This window comes from Chinchilla lanigera, unplaced genomic scaffold (genome assembly GCF_000276665.1).
Source record: "Chinchilla lanigera isolate Chin_1 unplaced genomic scaffold, ChiLan1.0 scaffold00021, whole genome shotgun sequence".
Lineage (NCBI taxonomy): Eukaryota > Metazoa > Chordata > Mammalia > Rodentia > Chinchillidae > Chinchilla > Chinchilla lanigera.
In genome coordinates this window covers 27872903-27890007 of record NW_004955422.1, presented here as the reverse complement: position 1 = coordinate 27890007, position 17105 = coordinate 27872903, and the positions used below count along the sequence as shown (strand labels likewise).

Sequence of the window (17105 nt, the reverse complement as noted above, 5' to 3'; positions counted from 1 at the left end):
CTGCCATGTGTCAGGTAACTTAAAAACACCTCTTCCATCTTTCCAACTACCCTACAAGAAAGGTATTATTTTATCTTCTTTTCTAAGGTGAAGAAACTGTATTTCAAAGATGATTAAATGATCTGTGCCTAGGCACCATGGCAAAGAATGGTGGATCCAGAGTTCATATTTAGTTACCTGATTCTAAACTCACCTTTGTGCTGTGCTCCCTCCTGGGCAACGTCACACTGGATCAGCCCATAATTCAAGAGCAGCAAATTAAAGATGTATATGCAGGCATTTCCTTCTAGCCAGGCATGTTCCCAAACTTGTGCAACTTACAGACAGCACAGCTTGTAAAACTAAAGAGCTGTCCTCATCCTTCCAAAACATGCTTATAGGTAAGAGAGTCTGCAGAGCTTTTTACCTGGTCAGAAAGCTTCCTCACTTCCTCTAGAATGGAGGCAACAGGCCTACTCCTCTCCCGGCCACGCGTGAAAGGAACAATGCAGTAGCTGCACATGTTGTCACATCCCCTCATGATTGACCTGGGGAGGAAAGTACCAAAACTTAACTAATAGGAGCACAGAACTTTAGCACCTCCCAAGGAGCAAGTCACAGCTCCCCCAATTATTCTTTGGCTCTGAATCTTTTGGTCTTTATGATCAAACTGGACCAATCTGCCATTTATAAAGCACTAAAGCAGGTACATTTTATCTTTAAAAACTAGTATGTAGACAGGCATGGTGGCACACACACCTGTAAGCCCAGCTAGGGAGACTATAGCAAAAGGATCACAAGTTCAAAGCTAGCCTTCCAGCACTCGGGAGGCTGAGGCAGGAGAATCATTGCAAATTCGAGACTAGCCTGGACTATAAAGTGAGCTCAAGGCCAGACTGAACTGCATAACAAGACCCCATATCAAAAAGACAAAAAAAAAAAAAATGCTGGCCTGGGCAACTTAGTGAGGTCCTCTCTTAAAGTAAAAATTTTAAAAGGGGCTGGAGATCAGCTCAGTGGTAAAGCACTTGCCAAGCATGCTCTGGGTTCAATCCCCAGTACTGACCAACGAAAAAAAAAAAAAAAACTAGCATGTAACCTCAGAGCACAAACCAAACCACAACTGGTGCACATAGGCCTCTGCTTGAGGAAGCAGAGTAGGAAGAGGATATACTGCCACTACCACATATGGACTTTCTACTGCTTTTATGCATGCTTTTAAATTTTCATATCTAATCCAGATTATAAATAAATGCTTCTAGACCAGAAAAAAATAGGTCAGGCATGGTAGCACACACCTGTAATGCCAGCACTCAGGAGGGAGGCACGAGGATCACCTTGAGTTCGAGGCCAGGATGGGTTATATAGTGAGTTCAAGCCAGCCTGACTACATAGCAAGACCCTGCCTCAAAAAAAGAAAAAGAAAAAAAAAGTTACAAAGTGTTTATGTATGTGTAAGAGGGGGAGACCTTAGATTTAAAATGCAGGGTTCAGCATTTTGCATATACTACTGATCCAACTGCTAGGTAACTAAATCCCTCTTTTTGGCAGGGGGTTAGTTTTTGAGACAGGGTCTTGCTATGTAGTTCAGGGTGGCCTTGAACTTACTATGTAGCCCAGGTTGGCCTCAAACTCATAGTGATCCTCCTGCCTCAGCCTCCTCAAATACTGAGATTACAGGTGTGTACTACCACACCTGACTAAATCCCTCTATTTGCATCCTATATATAAGAGCCTCAATTTATCTTAAGGAACTAATTACAGGTATGTGTCAAAAATGTTCATTGAAGAATTGTTAAACAAATGTTAGCTATTACTTTTACTAAACATTCCAATAGTAGAATTAAAATGAATAGTTGCCGAAGTTTTTCTGTTAAAAAAAAATCTGTAAGTACTCAATGTTTTGCAGTACATAATGTATGTTGTGACTACTCAACTCTACTATTGAAGTGGCAAAAGCAGCCATAGACAATGCATAAAAGAATGGGCTTGGCTGTGTTCCAATAAAACTTTATTTACAAAAATGATGGTAGGACACTTGACAACTTGTTATAAAAAATGTTATGCCAGGGGCTGGAGATATAGCTCAGTGGCATAAGCGCCTGCCTGGCAAGTGCAAGGTTGTAAGTTTGATCCCCGGTACCGCAAAAAAAAAAAAAAAAAACAAAATATCATGCTACAAGAAATACATTAAAGAAGATTACAAAACTAAGTACAGCAAATCTATTTTCAGAAATAAACACACATACAAAGCACATATGCATACACACAAAGGAAAAGGACAGGAATGCTACACACCAAATGGTGACAGTATTTGTCGATAGGTGGTGAGGGTACAGGGAATTTACCCTTTCCTCTTCTCCTCCTTCTCTTTTTTGTTCTTTACTAAGAATCGAAACAAGGGCCTTTGCACCAAGCTATATACCCCATTTTTATTTTTAGACAGGGTCTCATTAAATCCTTCCTGAGTTTCCCAGAATAGTGGGATTACAGGCATGTACCATCCTGCCCAGTTCTCTTACTTTCTTATTTATGGTTTTCTATCTTTTCCATACATTCTTCATTAAGTTTGAATAACTGGATTATTTTCTTTTAAATCTAAAAGATCAGAAGAAAAAAAGTTTTAAATCAGGAAAGCCCAAGGTGGATGTGAGTGCGACATCTGTCACCCCATTGATCACCAGGGTTGACTCGGCTGATCTGGCTGGCTAGGCAGGTGTCCCCTTCCTCCCTCAATGCCCCATGTGCGTCCCTCCTGAAGCTGTGCGCTCGGTCAAAAAGGACGAGCACCCCCAGTAAAGGAGGACCTTTTCTTGGTTAAGGGTATACGAGTAGCTGCACACCCCTGCTAGAACCTCCAAACAAGCTCTCAAAGAAAGCCCGAGACACTTTCTAAAGTCAAAAAAGAATATAAAAGAGAATACTATTATTTATGAAAAACAGCAGAGTAAGCACCACATGGGTACATGAAATGCATATGTAGGGAGTATTTCCGAGAGAATTATGCAAAACATGATGCACATGGCTGTCTTTGAGAAGCAGCTTAGGAAACTAAGGACGATAAGCATGAGAGACTACTACTATATCATTTTTTGTATGCTGTATTCTGTAACATGCTATGTGCATGTGTTTCTCCTTTTTACTTTTGTTTTTGTTTCTGAGAGAGGGTCTTGCTATGTAGTGTAGAGTAGTGAATTGGCTCAGGTAACCCAGGCTGGCCTCAAATTCATGGCAATCTTCCTGCCTCAGCCTCCCAAGTGCAGGGACTATAAGCATGTGCCACCATGCCTGGCATCCTCCTTTTTAAATGCAATAAAATAACATGCTAATTTAGCCGGGTGTGTGACTCACACCTGTAATCCCAGCATTCTGGGAGGCTGAAGTAAAAGGATCCAATTTCAAGCTGAGCCTGGGCAATTAAAATGACTTAGCGACACCGTGTCTCAAAATAAAAAACATTATAAAGGGCTGGTGCCATAGCTCAGTGTGAAGGCCCTGGCTCCAATGCCTAGTGCCACATGCATACACATACATACAAATACCTAAATGAATAAATGAATAAATAAATAAATAAATAAATAACATGTTATTTTTAAAGTGAGAAGGAAAGGACAGGCTCACTCCCAAGTCTGGAGCAGAGACTCACACAAAGGCAGAAGTGGCACTGGGGCTTGTCTGGACTGGCATGACATCAGCATAGGTCTCATCGAGAGACAGCAGCACATTGGCAGCTTGTTGTCCTGTCTCAACAACAGCCAGCAACCGAGGAAGGTCCCGATAGGCGTCTGGACCAGCCAAGAGATCCACCATTTTCTCCCTGTTGAGGATCTCCTCCTTCATTCTTTCAGCCATGCAGCCTGGGAGGAAAAGAACAGGCACCAGATTACAAACTCATCTGGTTTCAGGGCATCTTCTCAGCATGCATTATCTCTACCTTGGGTTGGAGAGCAACACACAGAAATGTTCCTAAGAATTTAAAGTTTCCAGTTTGTGCACCACACCTAACTTATCAAATGCCTTTCAAGACATGGACCACATTTTTCTCTCAACTGAAGATTATTAGCCAGGTGTGGTGGGACACACCTATAATCTCTGCAGTCAAGAGGCTGAGACACAAGGATCTCACGTTTGAGGCATCCTGGCTACACAGCAAGGTCAAGCCTAGCATGGACTATAAAGTGAGACCTTGTATCCAAAAAAAAAAAGAATTATTTACTCTTGCAGTCATGTGTTGGCACATGCCTACACTACTAGCTACTTGAGAGGCTAAGGTAGAAGGATCCCTTGAGCCCAAAAGTTCAAGACCAATCTGAGCAACATAGCAAAAGCACATTTCAAAAAATATAAATAAGTAATTATTCTTATTATACACCCATGTTCATTGTACAGCCATGTTCATACCAAGCAGTATCATTCACAGTAACCAAAAGGTAGAAATAACCTAAGAGTTCATCAATAAATGAACAAATAAACAATGTAGTGTATACACAAAATGGAAAATTATTCAGCCTTCAAAAGGTAGGACTTTTATCTTTTGGAGACAGGGTCTCACTATGCAGTTCAGGCTGGCCTCAAATTCACAGTGATCCTCCTGCCTCTCAGCCTCCTGAGTGCTGGGATTATAAGCATGAACCACCACCCCCAGCCAGGAAGGAAATTATTGCACATGATCTACACATGTAGCATGTAAACCTTGAGGACGTTATGCAAAGTAACATAAAACAGTCACAAAAAAGATACATATTACATATGGCCAGGTGTGGTGTACCATACGCCCAACTCTTGGCTTATCGTTGAGATTTCTGAAATTTCTAACAGATACAAGATATGATCAAAAAATAAGGTGGATGTTTAAAAGCCTTTAAAAAATTATTACAGTAAAAGACATATTGCTATTAATCCTCTTTAAAATAGTCCTCTTATCTTTGAACATGCCATAGCCCATTGTTCTTACCACCTTTTTTTTAAAGACAGGGTCTTGCTATGTAGTTCAGGCTGGCCTTGAACTCACTATGTAGGGGGTGCCTATGCTGTAAACTTATACTGCCCCTTCAGACTACAACACTCCACCCTATTTATCACTGTGCCACCACTCTGGGCTGCATCAGGCTCTAGGAAGGACATACTACTTTCTAAGCACCTGTTACTTCAGGAACTACATAAAGCCCTTTATGACTTTCAGTGCATTTAATCTCACAGCCTCTGACATTAAGAACACGATTGCATGGGGTGGCCCTGCGGGTGGTGTACACCTGTGATCCCAGCACTCAGGAGGCTGAGGTAAGAGGATGACTGTGCTTTTGAGGGCAGCCTGGGCTACACAGTAAGTTTAAGGCTAGCCTACACTACATAATGAGACCCTGATTAAAAAAAAAAAAAAAACAAACAAACAAACAAAAAGACTGCATGGGGTGTATAAAGGTTCTCCACATCCTAGAATCCTACCTCTAAAGGAAACTAGCATATAAAGCCACATGGAGTCCAAGTCGCAAAACAGACAAAACCTACAAATTACCCGATACCTAGAATCCCAATCCTCAAAGGCATCCGAGAGTGGAGCCTCTTTGTCTTTAGGGTTTTCAGCTGCTGTAAACGGTTCCAGATGGTCTGCTCAGCCTTCTCCCTACAGAAACCAACAGAGGCAAAACTGAGCCAAAAATAAACTACAGAGCAATTTAAGAAAATAAGATAATGGAAAGGCAATAAAACCACCTTCAACCCTTTAAATGACATCTACCTTTAGACTTAGGGAAGGCAAGCAGGGGCCCATGAAAAACCACTTCCCATATTCACTTGCCAATTCACTTTTCCTACAGTGACAGATACCCTCCCTGCACACATACAAATCCTGTCGTCAACCCTGTAATGAAAACGCAAAAAGAATCTGCTTCAAAACCCAAGTGTGATGGGACATACCTATAATCCCAGCACTCAGGAGGTTGAGGCAGGAGGATCGCTACAAGGTTAAGGGCAGCCTGGGCCCCATAGTGAATTCAAGGCCAGCCTGGACTACATATCAAGACCCTGTCTCAAAAAACAAAACAAAAAAATCTGCTTCAGAGGATTGAAAGTTCAAGCCCAGCCTGAGGAACTTATGCAACTTCATGAGACACTGTCTCAAAATGAAAAAAAAAAAAAAAAAAAAAAGTTTAAATCTTGTAAAGCCTTCCACAACTGTCTGTTAGTTTTTCCTCCTTTTATGTGCCCTTCCATTTTTAACTATACTTTTCCTTTTACTAAGCTATTTGGCTTTTACTGTCTTTCTTTTTAATCTAGTATTTTTTGTCAGATGTTAGATCTATTTCTTTATCTTATTTCCTATATCAGACCAAGCTCCCTAAAGCCAGTCTCCATGGAGGGAGAGTTCACTTCCAAATCACCCAAGCTCAGTGTCATGCAGAGCTCTCAGAACAAAAAGTTGTATTAATTAGCTGATAGTACAGCCAGCTATAGAAATACTAACAATGATATGCCTCGTACACAGAAACAAAGAAAAAGACGGTGTTATGGCTTATAATGTGGTCATAGGTGGGTCTTTTCAAAGGTGGCAGGACCTAGAATGTGTGATGCTGGGATTAAGGGTGTGTGACTACTAAATTAGTCTGCTGATTGGCACAGTTCTGGGTAGGGTAAGGGTGTCCCTGTGACTGATACGGGTCATAAGGCAAGTAGCCTGCATACAAGATAAAGGGACAGAAAGAATCTGTCACTTCACTTGCTGCTTGTTGCTTTCTGCCCATCCTGCTTCACCAAGTACTGTTTCTCCTCTACAATGCCCCTCTGCCACACCACCCTGCCTTGGAGCCAGCTGACTATAGACTGAAACCTCTATAAACTGTGAGTCAAAATAAATCTTTCTTCCTTCAACTTTGGGTATCGGGTATTTTGCCTCAGCAGCAAGAGAAAAGTAACCCAGACAGAGGGTATATATTCATTTCTAATGAACTTCCTGTGGTCAAGTGCTTCCTGGCCACCTCTGATGGATGCCACCTATCTCTTTCAGAATATTCTCCCCCAGGCACCAACTACACTCCCACCTGGACGACTATATTATAAAAGTATGCCATCAGTAACGGAAAAACCTCGGGAAAACTTCCGTGACTGAGCATACTTTTGATTTCATCACCTATAAAATAGGCTTCAGAAGAGCACTAACCTCATAGGGTTGCATGACAGTTAAATTGTTAATGTGTGCAGTGCTCTCATGGAACCTGACACACAGTACTGCTCAGCAGATGTCAGCAGGATGAATCAAAATATCTACTGTGGGAAAACTGCAAGTGCTACCGACATGGGGCTTCTGGTCATGTCTATTAGCAAGCTAGCGGGGTGCTTTAGCTCTGGGGTGATTACAAAAGATAGGTTCACTCCACGCTGGGCACAGTGGTGACCTGAAATCCCAGCACTCTGGGAAACTGAGGCAGAGGGATGGTCAAATCCAAGCCCATCCTGGGCAACTTAATGACATGGCAATACCCTCTCTCAAAATAAAAAAATTTAAAATGGCTTGGGATGTAGCCCAGTATGAAGGCCCTGGGTTCAATCTCCAGTGCAAAAAAAAAAAAAATTCACTTCCTAGGGAAAGAATAAATTCATACCTGATAGAACAAGTAACAAGAAGAATCACATCCGCCTGAAGGGACAGTAAAGAAAAAAAGAGAAATTATCACTTTGAAATCACACTTGTCAGGTGTGGTGACGCATGCCTGTAATCCCAGCACTTGGGAGGCTGAGGCAGGAGGATCGCTGAGAGTTAGAGACCAGTCTGGGCTACGAAGTGAGCTCAAGGCCAGCCTGAACTGCATATCGAGACCCTGTCTCAAAAAAGACCAAAAAAAAAAAAATCACACTTACAGAATTACTGCCCTCAGCAACCCCCTTTTCACAATTATTGTGGTAAAATACACGTAAAATTTATCATCCTAACTTTTTAAGTGTACAGTTCTGTGGCCCTAAAAAAATTCATACTGTCATGAACCACCAGCTACCTCCAAATTCTCTCATCGTCCCCAACTGTAACTCTGAACACAATATACCCTAACTCCCTATTTACTCTCCTGACACCAAATTTTAACTTAGGTCTTTGCCTAAAGGTAAGTCTCACAACAAAAGCCTCCAAGACAGCTGGAAGGAAAGTAACCCAGTCAGCCCTATGGTACACCCTTCACTCGAGGGAACTCTCTCAGCAGCCTGTACCTGTTCCCAAAACTACACCTAGGAACTGGCACAAATGTAGAGTCTAACCCAGGTCCAGAAGCACAGGGAAACAGGAAACACATAATATACCTCTTGGAGGTTGCTGGTCCGAAGGTAGCCACTCTTCTGCAAGATGGACCAGGCTATCTCTGTGTCATTCACATTCATCTGGCAGCCATAGGTCTCAAGGTAGACTGCAACGAAAGGTAGATTCCAGGGTAAGCAGGCCAGGTCACAAGTCTCAAAAGCTCTCTTATTGTGAAGTCCCTAAAACACCCGAGACAACTGGTTATGCACTAAGTCCCCTTTTGCCTCAATCCTAAAGCATCTCCAGGCATGGTGACACACGCCTGTAATCCCAGCACTGGGGAGGCTGAGGCAGGGGGATTGTTGCAAGTTTGAAACCAGCCTGGGCTACATAAGTGAGTTCAAGGCCAGCCTGAACTGCATAGTGAGACCCTGTCTCAAAAAGACAAAAAAAAATCCTAACACATCATCACTGCCAGATGTACCCCAAAGTAATGGCAGTCTTTCAGAACAAAAGACACACTGTATTATATAAATATACGAATTATAAGCCACGTAATTTAAAATATGGGAAAAAAACATGTCCTGAGAATCTAGGAAATAGTTATAAAAACAAAAAAGGAGCACATGTGGTAGTGCATGCCTATAATCTCAGTGCTCTGAGAGGCTGAGGTAGGAGAACTGCGAGTCTGAGCCCAACCTGGACAACCAAGACACTGAGTAGTGAGACCTTGATCAAAATACAAAATAAATAGGGTTAGGAATGTAGCTTGGTGTGAAGGCTTTGAGTTCAATCACTAGTAAAAGGAAGGACTATGGATACTATTTATCCACTTGAGAGGAAAATAAATTTAAATCCACATGTTTAAATCCTCCTTTTCAGCCAGGCATGGTGGTGTACCCCTGTAATCCCATCACTCCAGAGGCTGCGGCAGGAGGATCACTATAAGCCTGAGGCTAGCCTGGGGTACAAAGTGAGTTCAAGGCCACCCTGAACTGCATAGCGAAACCTTATTTCAAAAAAAAAAAGGAAGGAAACATTTTTTTAACAACCTTCTTTGGCCCACCTTTCTTGTCTAAAAAAATGAAAACATCATAACTAGGCATGGTGCTGCATGCCTGTTACCTCAGCATTCTGAAAGGCTGAGGCAGGAAGACACAACTTTGAGCCTGGCAACTTAGTGAGAATCTATCTCAAAAATAAAAAGTAATGCCAGGCATGGCATAGCACACCTGTAATTCCAGCACTTGGGAGGCTGAGGCAAGAGGATTGCCATTAGTTCAAGGCCAACCTGGACCACAGAGTGAGACCTTGTCTCAAAAAGCTTAAAAAAAAATTTTTTTAAGTAATTACAAGGTTTTGCATTTGGGGTTTTGATGCGTTTTCTTGTTTGTTTGTTTGGGGGTTTCTTGGCTTTTTTGAGACAGGGTCTCACTATGCAGTTCAGGCTGGCCTTAAACTCACTATGTAGCTCAGACTGGCCTCCTACTCAGTGATCCTCCTGCCTCAGCCTCCTGAGCGCCGGGACTACAGGTGTGCACCACCACGGCCAGCAAGGTTTTTGAGAGTAAGACAACCAAAGAGAAGACTCCCAGAAATTCTACCCCAACTGCTGTGTGTCAACACGATGAAGTTTCTTTTTTTCTGCAGTGCTAGGGATTGAAGCTAGGATGCCATGCATGTTAGGCAAGCATTCTACCACTGACCTATACCTTAAGCCCAGCCTTGTGGGTTTCTTTCCATTAACGTTAGTTGTAGAAATTGATGATTCCATAACTAAGAAACTTTCCCATACTGCTGACCTTCTAAAACCAGTTCTGAGTCAGGCATGGTGGCGCACGCCTATAATCCCAGCACTCAGGAGGCTGAGGCAGGAGGATCATTGCAAGTTGGAGACCAGCCTGGGCTACAAAGTGAGCTCAAGACCAGCCTGAACTGCATAGTGAGACTCTGTCTCAAAAAAAAAAAAGAAAGACAAAAAATAAATAAATAAAACCAGTTCTGTAATAAGAGACTAGTTAAACAATCAGGCCATGGATGCAGGAAGGAGCAAGGCAAGAAGCCTAAAAGAAAAAGAAGTAAAACTAACCTTTTCTCTGTCCTCCTAGAAGTTCTTCCTCTGTGAGATAGGGAGGTGGATCCTCTGCTTCTGGAGAAGATGGCTTTTCTTGAGGAGCTGAGGCACTTCTTAAAAAATGCTGAAAAGTTGGTCCAGTGGCCAGCCTGGAGCTGAAATCCTTCTGAACTCCATTCTCCTGCCTCTCTCGACTGGGACTTGCCATGCTGGGAAGGCTGCTATGTGCCCTGCAGGTCCTGAGCAGCAGCCAGGACACAGCAGCCAACGGCCCCCGCCTCAGAGACCTCTGTACTGGGAGGACACGTTGTAAAGAATGCATGGCGCTGAACAGCCCAAGGTCTGCAAAAGAATGACAGACAGACATCATGGAAACTTATGAACACTAAGTCCAGTTGCTGCTCTGAGCGCTCCAAGTGCATTAACTCATTTATTCCTCACAAAAGTCCATAAAGGCATTCTTCCCCACACGCCACCACAGCATCGGGGACTGAACCTTTACACTGGGCTACATTCTCAGGCTCCACCCTACCCCCATTTTTTGTTTGAGACAGGCTCTCACTAAACTGCTAAATTCCCCACACTGGGCTCAAATTTGTGATCCTCCAGCCTCAACTCCCAAGTGCTGGGGTTATAGATAGGAGTAAGAAGGTAACCCTAATATTATCTTTTGTTCTGTTATTGTCACTGTTGTTTTCAGACAGGGCTGGCCTGTCTGGCCTGTGTAATCCAGGCTGGCCCTAAACTCACTAATGTAGCTCAGGCTGGCCTCAAACTTGCTGTGATCCTCCTGTCTCAGCCTCACCAGTGCTAGGATGACAGCCATGTGCCACCATGCCTGGCATTCTTAGTATTATCTGAAACCTGGCACAGTGGCACACACAGTAGTACTAGCTACTCAGGAGACTGAGGTAGGAGGATCACTTGCGCCCAGGAGTTTGAGGAGTCTGGGCAACACAGAGAGGCTCAGTCTCTTTAAAAAAAAAAAAAAAAAAAAAAAAAAAAGGTGTGGTGGTGTATGTCTGTAACCCCAGTAAATCCGGGGTAGGAGAATCACTGCAAGTTCAAGACTAGCCTGAACTACACAAGGAGACCCTGTCTCAGGAAAAAAGAAAGCAAAAACGCTCTGCATAGCACAGTATAGGAGCTCCTGCACAGTCTCCAATTAATTTGGGCAGCTGCCAATGACCGTGGAACAACGGCCCGTGCGTTTTATTGGGTGGTTACAATGGGTTAGGTATGGTGCAAAGCCCTTCCACGATTACTGCATTTAACCTTCACAGCCGTCCCGCGACGCAACGCAAGTTCTACTATCATCCCCACTTGACAGGCAACCGAGCCAGAGCTCAGAGGGAGAGATGACTTGCCCAGGGTTTCACAGGAGTAGGCTGCGAGGCTGCACTACAAGCCCCGACGGTCTGACGCCAGGTCCTGAGCCGGAGCCATAGTAACATCTTCCCGCTTGAGCCTGGCGCATTTTCAGGGCCCCGCGTGCCCTTCTGCTCCGGGCTGGGCCACACACAGGTGCGCAGGCCAACCCAGCCCCCAGTGCCACTCACCACAACCGAGAGTTCCGGCGTCCCGCTGCAGAAGCTCTGTACCCGGGCTCTCGATCCCTCTCTGCCGTCCCCCGAAGCGTACTCATGACTTCCGCCCGGGACGTCCCACCGGAAGTGCTTCATCTGTGTGGTCCGGGTGAACCCAGCCTCCCGGCTTTGGAAAGGCCCCATGGCAGCGCTGGTGCCTACTGGCCAGCAGGAGGCAGCTGAGCCCTTGAAAAGTGGTGAGTGCGAAACAAATGTGCTCTACGTGTAAACTAGCATTTACTGTCGAAAAAAAAAACGTGAAATAGCGTACAAATAGTTTTCCTATTGATTATGCGCCAAATAATAGTTGAGATTCATTGGCTCAAATAAATGTATGATTTGAATTAATTTGTTTCTTTTCGAACAAGGCTACTACAGCATTTTAAATCACATACATGGCTCGACATTTTTGTCTTGTTTTGCATTGCTGGGATTGAACCCCGAGGCACGGCCCCTCTCTTTTTTTTTTTTTTTTTTTTTTTTTTGAAACAGGATCTTGCTGTATGCTTCAGACTGGCCTTGAACTCACTATGTAGCCCCAGCCGGCCCCAAGCACACAGCAGTCCTCCTGCCTCAGGCTCCCACGTGCTGGGGTTAGAGGCCTGGCCACTAGGCCCAGCTCCTAATTTTCTTTTCTTTTCTTTTTTACTTGGAATTGAACTCAGGACCCTGTGCTTGCCAGGCTTAATTTTCTTTTGAGACAGGATCTTGGCAAATTGCCTGGGCTGGCCTCTAGCTTTGATCCTCCTGCCTCAGCCTTCCTAAATGCTAGGATTAGAGGCTTGTACCACCTTGTCCTGCTTTATTAAACAATGCTGCTCTGCAGTTTGGTAACTTCCAGAAGCACCTCTGAACCTAGACCCTCCCTGGAATTTCAACTGTTTGCTTGTCACCTCATCTTGGGTATCTACTGACCATCTCTAACTTAGTACAGGACTCTTCATTTCTATGCACATCCTGACCGAAGACTTGTTTCTGCTGTTCTGACCCATGCCAGCAAATAACCCAACCATCCTTTCAATTGCACTAGAAACTTAAAAGTGTCATTTTTTTTCCTTCCCTCATTCTATACATTCAATCTACCAGCTGTAACTCCAAAATATCTCACATCTATCCATTTCTGATTTTCCATATCTGGGTCTTAATCCTGCTGAGGAACTCTGGGAAACACCATAGAACATTGTGATGGTTAATTTTTTGTATGTCAGTTTGACTGGGCCACTGGATGCCCAGATTTCAGGTGGGACATTATTTCTAGTTGTGTCTGTGAATATTGGATTGGTGGACTCAGGAAAGCATATCACCCTATCCAGTGTGAGTGGACATCATCCATCCTTTGAAGCCCCAAATAGAATAAAATGCCAGAGAAAGGACAAACTCTGAGACATCCGTCTTCTCCTGCCCTCAGACTAGTACATCATTGATGTTCCTGGTTCTCAGTCCTCAGATTTGGACTGGCATTTATACCACCAGCTTTCCTGGGTGTCCAACTTGCAGATGGAAAATTATGGAATTTAGCCTCTGTAATCATGTGTGCCAATTACTCATAATAAATAACAATTTAGAGCTCACTACACATATATTGTTATAATCTAAATGTTTGTGTCCCTCTCAAATTCATATCTTGAAATCCTAACCTTCAAGGTAATGGTATAAGTTCCTTTGGGAGGTGATTGAGACATAAGGGTAGAACTCTTAGAAATGGAATTAGGGCCCCTATCCAAGAGACCTCAGCTGAGTGTGGTGGCACAGGCCTGTAATTCCAGCACTCAGGAGGCTGAGGCGAGAGGATCTCTATGAGTTCAAGGCCAGCCTGGGCTACATAGTGAATTCAAGGCCAGTATAAACTACATAGCAAGACCCTGTCTCAAAAAAATGAAAACAAAACAAAAAAGGCACCATCTGTGAAACAGAAAGTGAATCCTCACCAGACACTAAATCTAATGCCTTTGGGTCAGGGATGAGCTCAGCAGTGCAGCGCCTGCTAGTGCTCACAACTAGCGCATCCAGTCTTGCCATGTACTGAATAATCAAACATCAGGTCGCTGGGCTCCCATGAAGACTCTGCTGCTTACGGGGGTAACCATGGACAACCAGTGAGTGCTGACTGTGTCTTTGCGTATTAGGTGGCTGTGAGGCAAGTACACTGCAGGGAGGTGGGAAGAGGGCAGGGAAGCAAATAAGGAAAGGATTTGGGGGACTGTGGCAGTAGAAAGACTGTGGATTCCTGGACCAGCGTGATGTCCTGTGAGGTAAAGGTGATGGAAACAGATCCCCTTAGGAGGCTGAGGAAGGAGGATTGCAAATTCAAACCAAGTCTGGGGCTGGGCATGGTGATACACTCTTATAATTTCTGCACTTGGGAGGCTGAAGCAAGATCATCATGAGTTCGAGACTAGCCTGGGCAAAGGGCCTGGGTTTGATCCCCAGTACCCCAAAAAAAAAAAAGGAAAGAAAGGAAAAACAAACCTCTCGGATACCAGGAGCCCCATATTTTATCCTACCTGAGGACCTTTCACTTGGCTTTTCTGCCTGGAGTGCTCACTCCTTCCACCTAACTCCTGCTCGTCTGCAAAAGGGCGAAGTAGTATTGAGGGAGTATTCACCACCCCACACCTCAGTGGAGCACGTCTCTTCCCCACTGACGTCAGGCTAATGACATGTGTGTACCTGTGCAACTCACTCTCCTTTGCACTCCAGTGACCTGTGCCATGGTAAGACTGAGTCCTTCTTCAGTGCCCTTCATCCTGGGCTCAGAATGGAGCGCAGAACAGACCTAAGCCTGAAGCACAACCACGCAGCCCAGCCCATCTTACACTCGTCAAACTACAGACAGGTGGAGCCCAGGGGTGTGAAAATAAGTGCTACTTGCTGTCACCACTGAGATTGGCGCTGTTTTCTTCCACAGCATTGTTGCAAGAGTAGCTGAGTAAAGCCTGCTCCTTCAAGTGGACATCTGCTTCAGTGTCTACTCCGAGAAACCTCCCTACGCCCCACCCACCCACCTGGGTCCCACTGGTCTCTGTACTCTCCACATCGTCCCAATTGAAATCATACTTGGGATTGTCGGAGCTTCTGAAGGGTTTCTTTCCTGAGGACAGGGATCTGCCAGTCTTGTTCTCTGCCACAGCGCCTCCTAGCCCCAAGGGGTAGCACAGAGCAGGTGTACATTAGAGGGATAGTGGACTGACAGATGCATAGACAGGTTGATGGGTGAGCAGGCTGAAATGTCTCTGGGTCCCTAGAACCAGCTCTGGCTCTAGCTTGTCACATGACCGTGTGTGCTGGTTTCTTCATGTGAAGCTCAATTAGAACTAGTAAATGCTGGGCATGGTGGCACAAGCCTGTAATCCCAGCACTCTGGAGGCTGAGGCAGGAGGATTGCTACAAGTGTTTGAGGCCAATCTGAACTACATAGCGAGACACTATCTCAAAAAAAAAAAAAAAAATCAAACATAGAGCTACACAGTATACCTCAAGAGCCACGAGCTTCATGTGGCTACCAAGCACTTGATATGCAGCTAATGTGAACAAGTAGAATTTATTCATTTTAATTTTAATTTAAAACATGATACATAAGTCAATTATTGGTATTTTAGAATGTTTCGAACAACATAGTATGTGAATCTACTTTGTTCATCTAAGTAAGATACAAATACAAACCAAGTAACCACTGAAAATTTGGCATCTGAATAGAGATATGCCGTAGGTTTAAAATATATACTAGATTTCAAAAATATAGTACAAAAGAAGGAATGTTTAACATTTTATTAATGTTTTGTTTTGTTTTGTTGAGATAGGGTCTATGTAGTTCAGGCTTGTGTGAGACTCACTATGTAGCCCTGGCTGGCCTCAAACTTGAAGTGATACTCCTGCTTCAGCTTCCCTGAGCTCTGAGATTACACACGTGTGCCATCATGCCAAGCTTTAAGGAATTTTTGGTTTGCTTTTGTTTTTTGTTTTTTTGAAACAGGGTCTCATTATGTAGTTTGGATGGCCTTGAACTCGCTTATGTAGCCCAAGCTGGCCTCAGACTGATGGCGAGCCTCCTACCTCAGCCTCCCGAGTACTGGGATTACAGGTGTGTGCCACCATGCCTAGCCTAAATAAGTATTTTTTTTCTTTTTTTCTGAGACAGTGTCTCACTATGCAGTTAGGCTGGCCTTGAGCTCACTTTGTAGCCCAGGCTAGTCTTGCACTCGCAATAGTCCTCCTGCCTCAGCCTCCCGAATGCTGGGATTAGAGGCGTGCGCCACCACACCCAGCCCTAAATAAATATTAAAATATTTTCACTAATTTTTTTAACTTTTTAAATGTGGCGATTAGGAAACTTTAAATTACAAATGTGTGTAATCTCAGCACTTGGGAGACTGAGGCAGGAGGATCACTGAGTTTGAGGCCAGCCTGGGCTACATAGTGAGTTCAAGGCCAGCCTGAACTACACAGCAAGATCCTGTCTCGAAAAATAAAAAATAAAAAAAAAATTACAGATGTGGCTCATATTATATTTCTATTGCATAGTGGGGAACAAGGGTTTTGAAGTCTGTCAGGCTGGATTTGAATCCCATCCCAGACACTTCATAGCTGTGTGACTTTAGGCAAGTCACCCGCCTCCTTCAATCTCCAGGTACCAGTGGAATGGTGCTCACTGTGTAGTCATGAGGTGTGTACCCAGTGCCTAGCACAGAGCCTGGTGGATGTTACCCATTGTTACTGCTGTCACTGATGTTCTGGACAACACAAACAAGCAGAGTCAGAACCACACCACAGTCACGTCCAGCCAGCACACTACAGCATGGTCCCCGACCTCCCTACTGCAGGAAAGGGTCCTGGGGCTCTCTGTGGTGGTTCTGAAACAGGTCCACAAATTCTTTGACATTCCTTCCACCAAGATGTGGAGCCTAATTCCCCTTTCCTGGACTTATGAGTCACTTCTTTTTTTTTTTTTTTTTTTTTGTATTTTTTTCCGGTACCGGGAATCGAACTCATGACCTTGCGCTTGCCAGGCAGGCGCTGTGCCGCTGAGCTAAATCCTCAGCCCCTTATGACTCACTACTAAGGAATGGAACAAAGCAGAAATGACATCTATGACAGTGATGGTGAACCTTTTAGAGCTTTCAGTGATAACAAAGCAAACACCCACTGCAGCACCCATGCTGTAGATTTGCCACCGCTAGTCTATGATATACAAAGAGGCTCATTAGAGGCTCTGTGGCTTTCTGCTTGCTCTCTCTTGAGTCAC

General features: G+C 44.1%; 1 protein-coding gene across 1 annotated transcript in view; it reads right to left on the bottom strand.

Annotated features, from left to right (window-relative positions):
• Nucleotides 1–11960, bottom strand: part of Cdk5rap1 (CDK5 regulatory subunit associated protein 1) — a 29110-nt gene extending 17150 nt beyond the window's left edge. Inside the window, exons 1-7 of the mRNA XM_013514321.1 lie at nucleotides 11837–11960; nucleotides 10293–10619; nucleotides 8266–8369; nucleotides 7578–7612; nucleotides 5502–5602; nucleotides 3626–3836; nucleotides 407–527 (exon numbers count right to left, since the gene is read on the bottom strand). Coding sequence (XP_013369775.1) covers nucleotides 407–527; nucleotides 3626–3836; nucleotides 5502–5602; nucleotides 7578–7612; nucleotides 8266–8369; nucleotides 10293–10599 — 879 coding nt within the window. The 5' untranslated portion in view covers nucleotides 10600–10619; nucleotides 11837–11960. The remainder of the gene's footprint in view (nucleotides 1–406; nucleotides 528–3625; nucleotides 3837–5501; nucleotides 5603–7577; nucleotides 7613–8265; nucleotides 8370–10292; nucleotides 10620–11836) is intronic.
• Between the last annotated feature and the right edge of the window lie 5145 nt (nucleotides 11961–17105).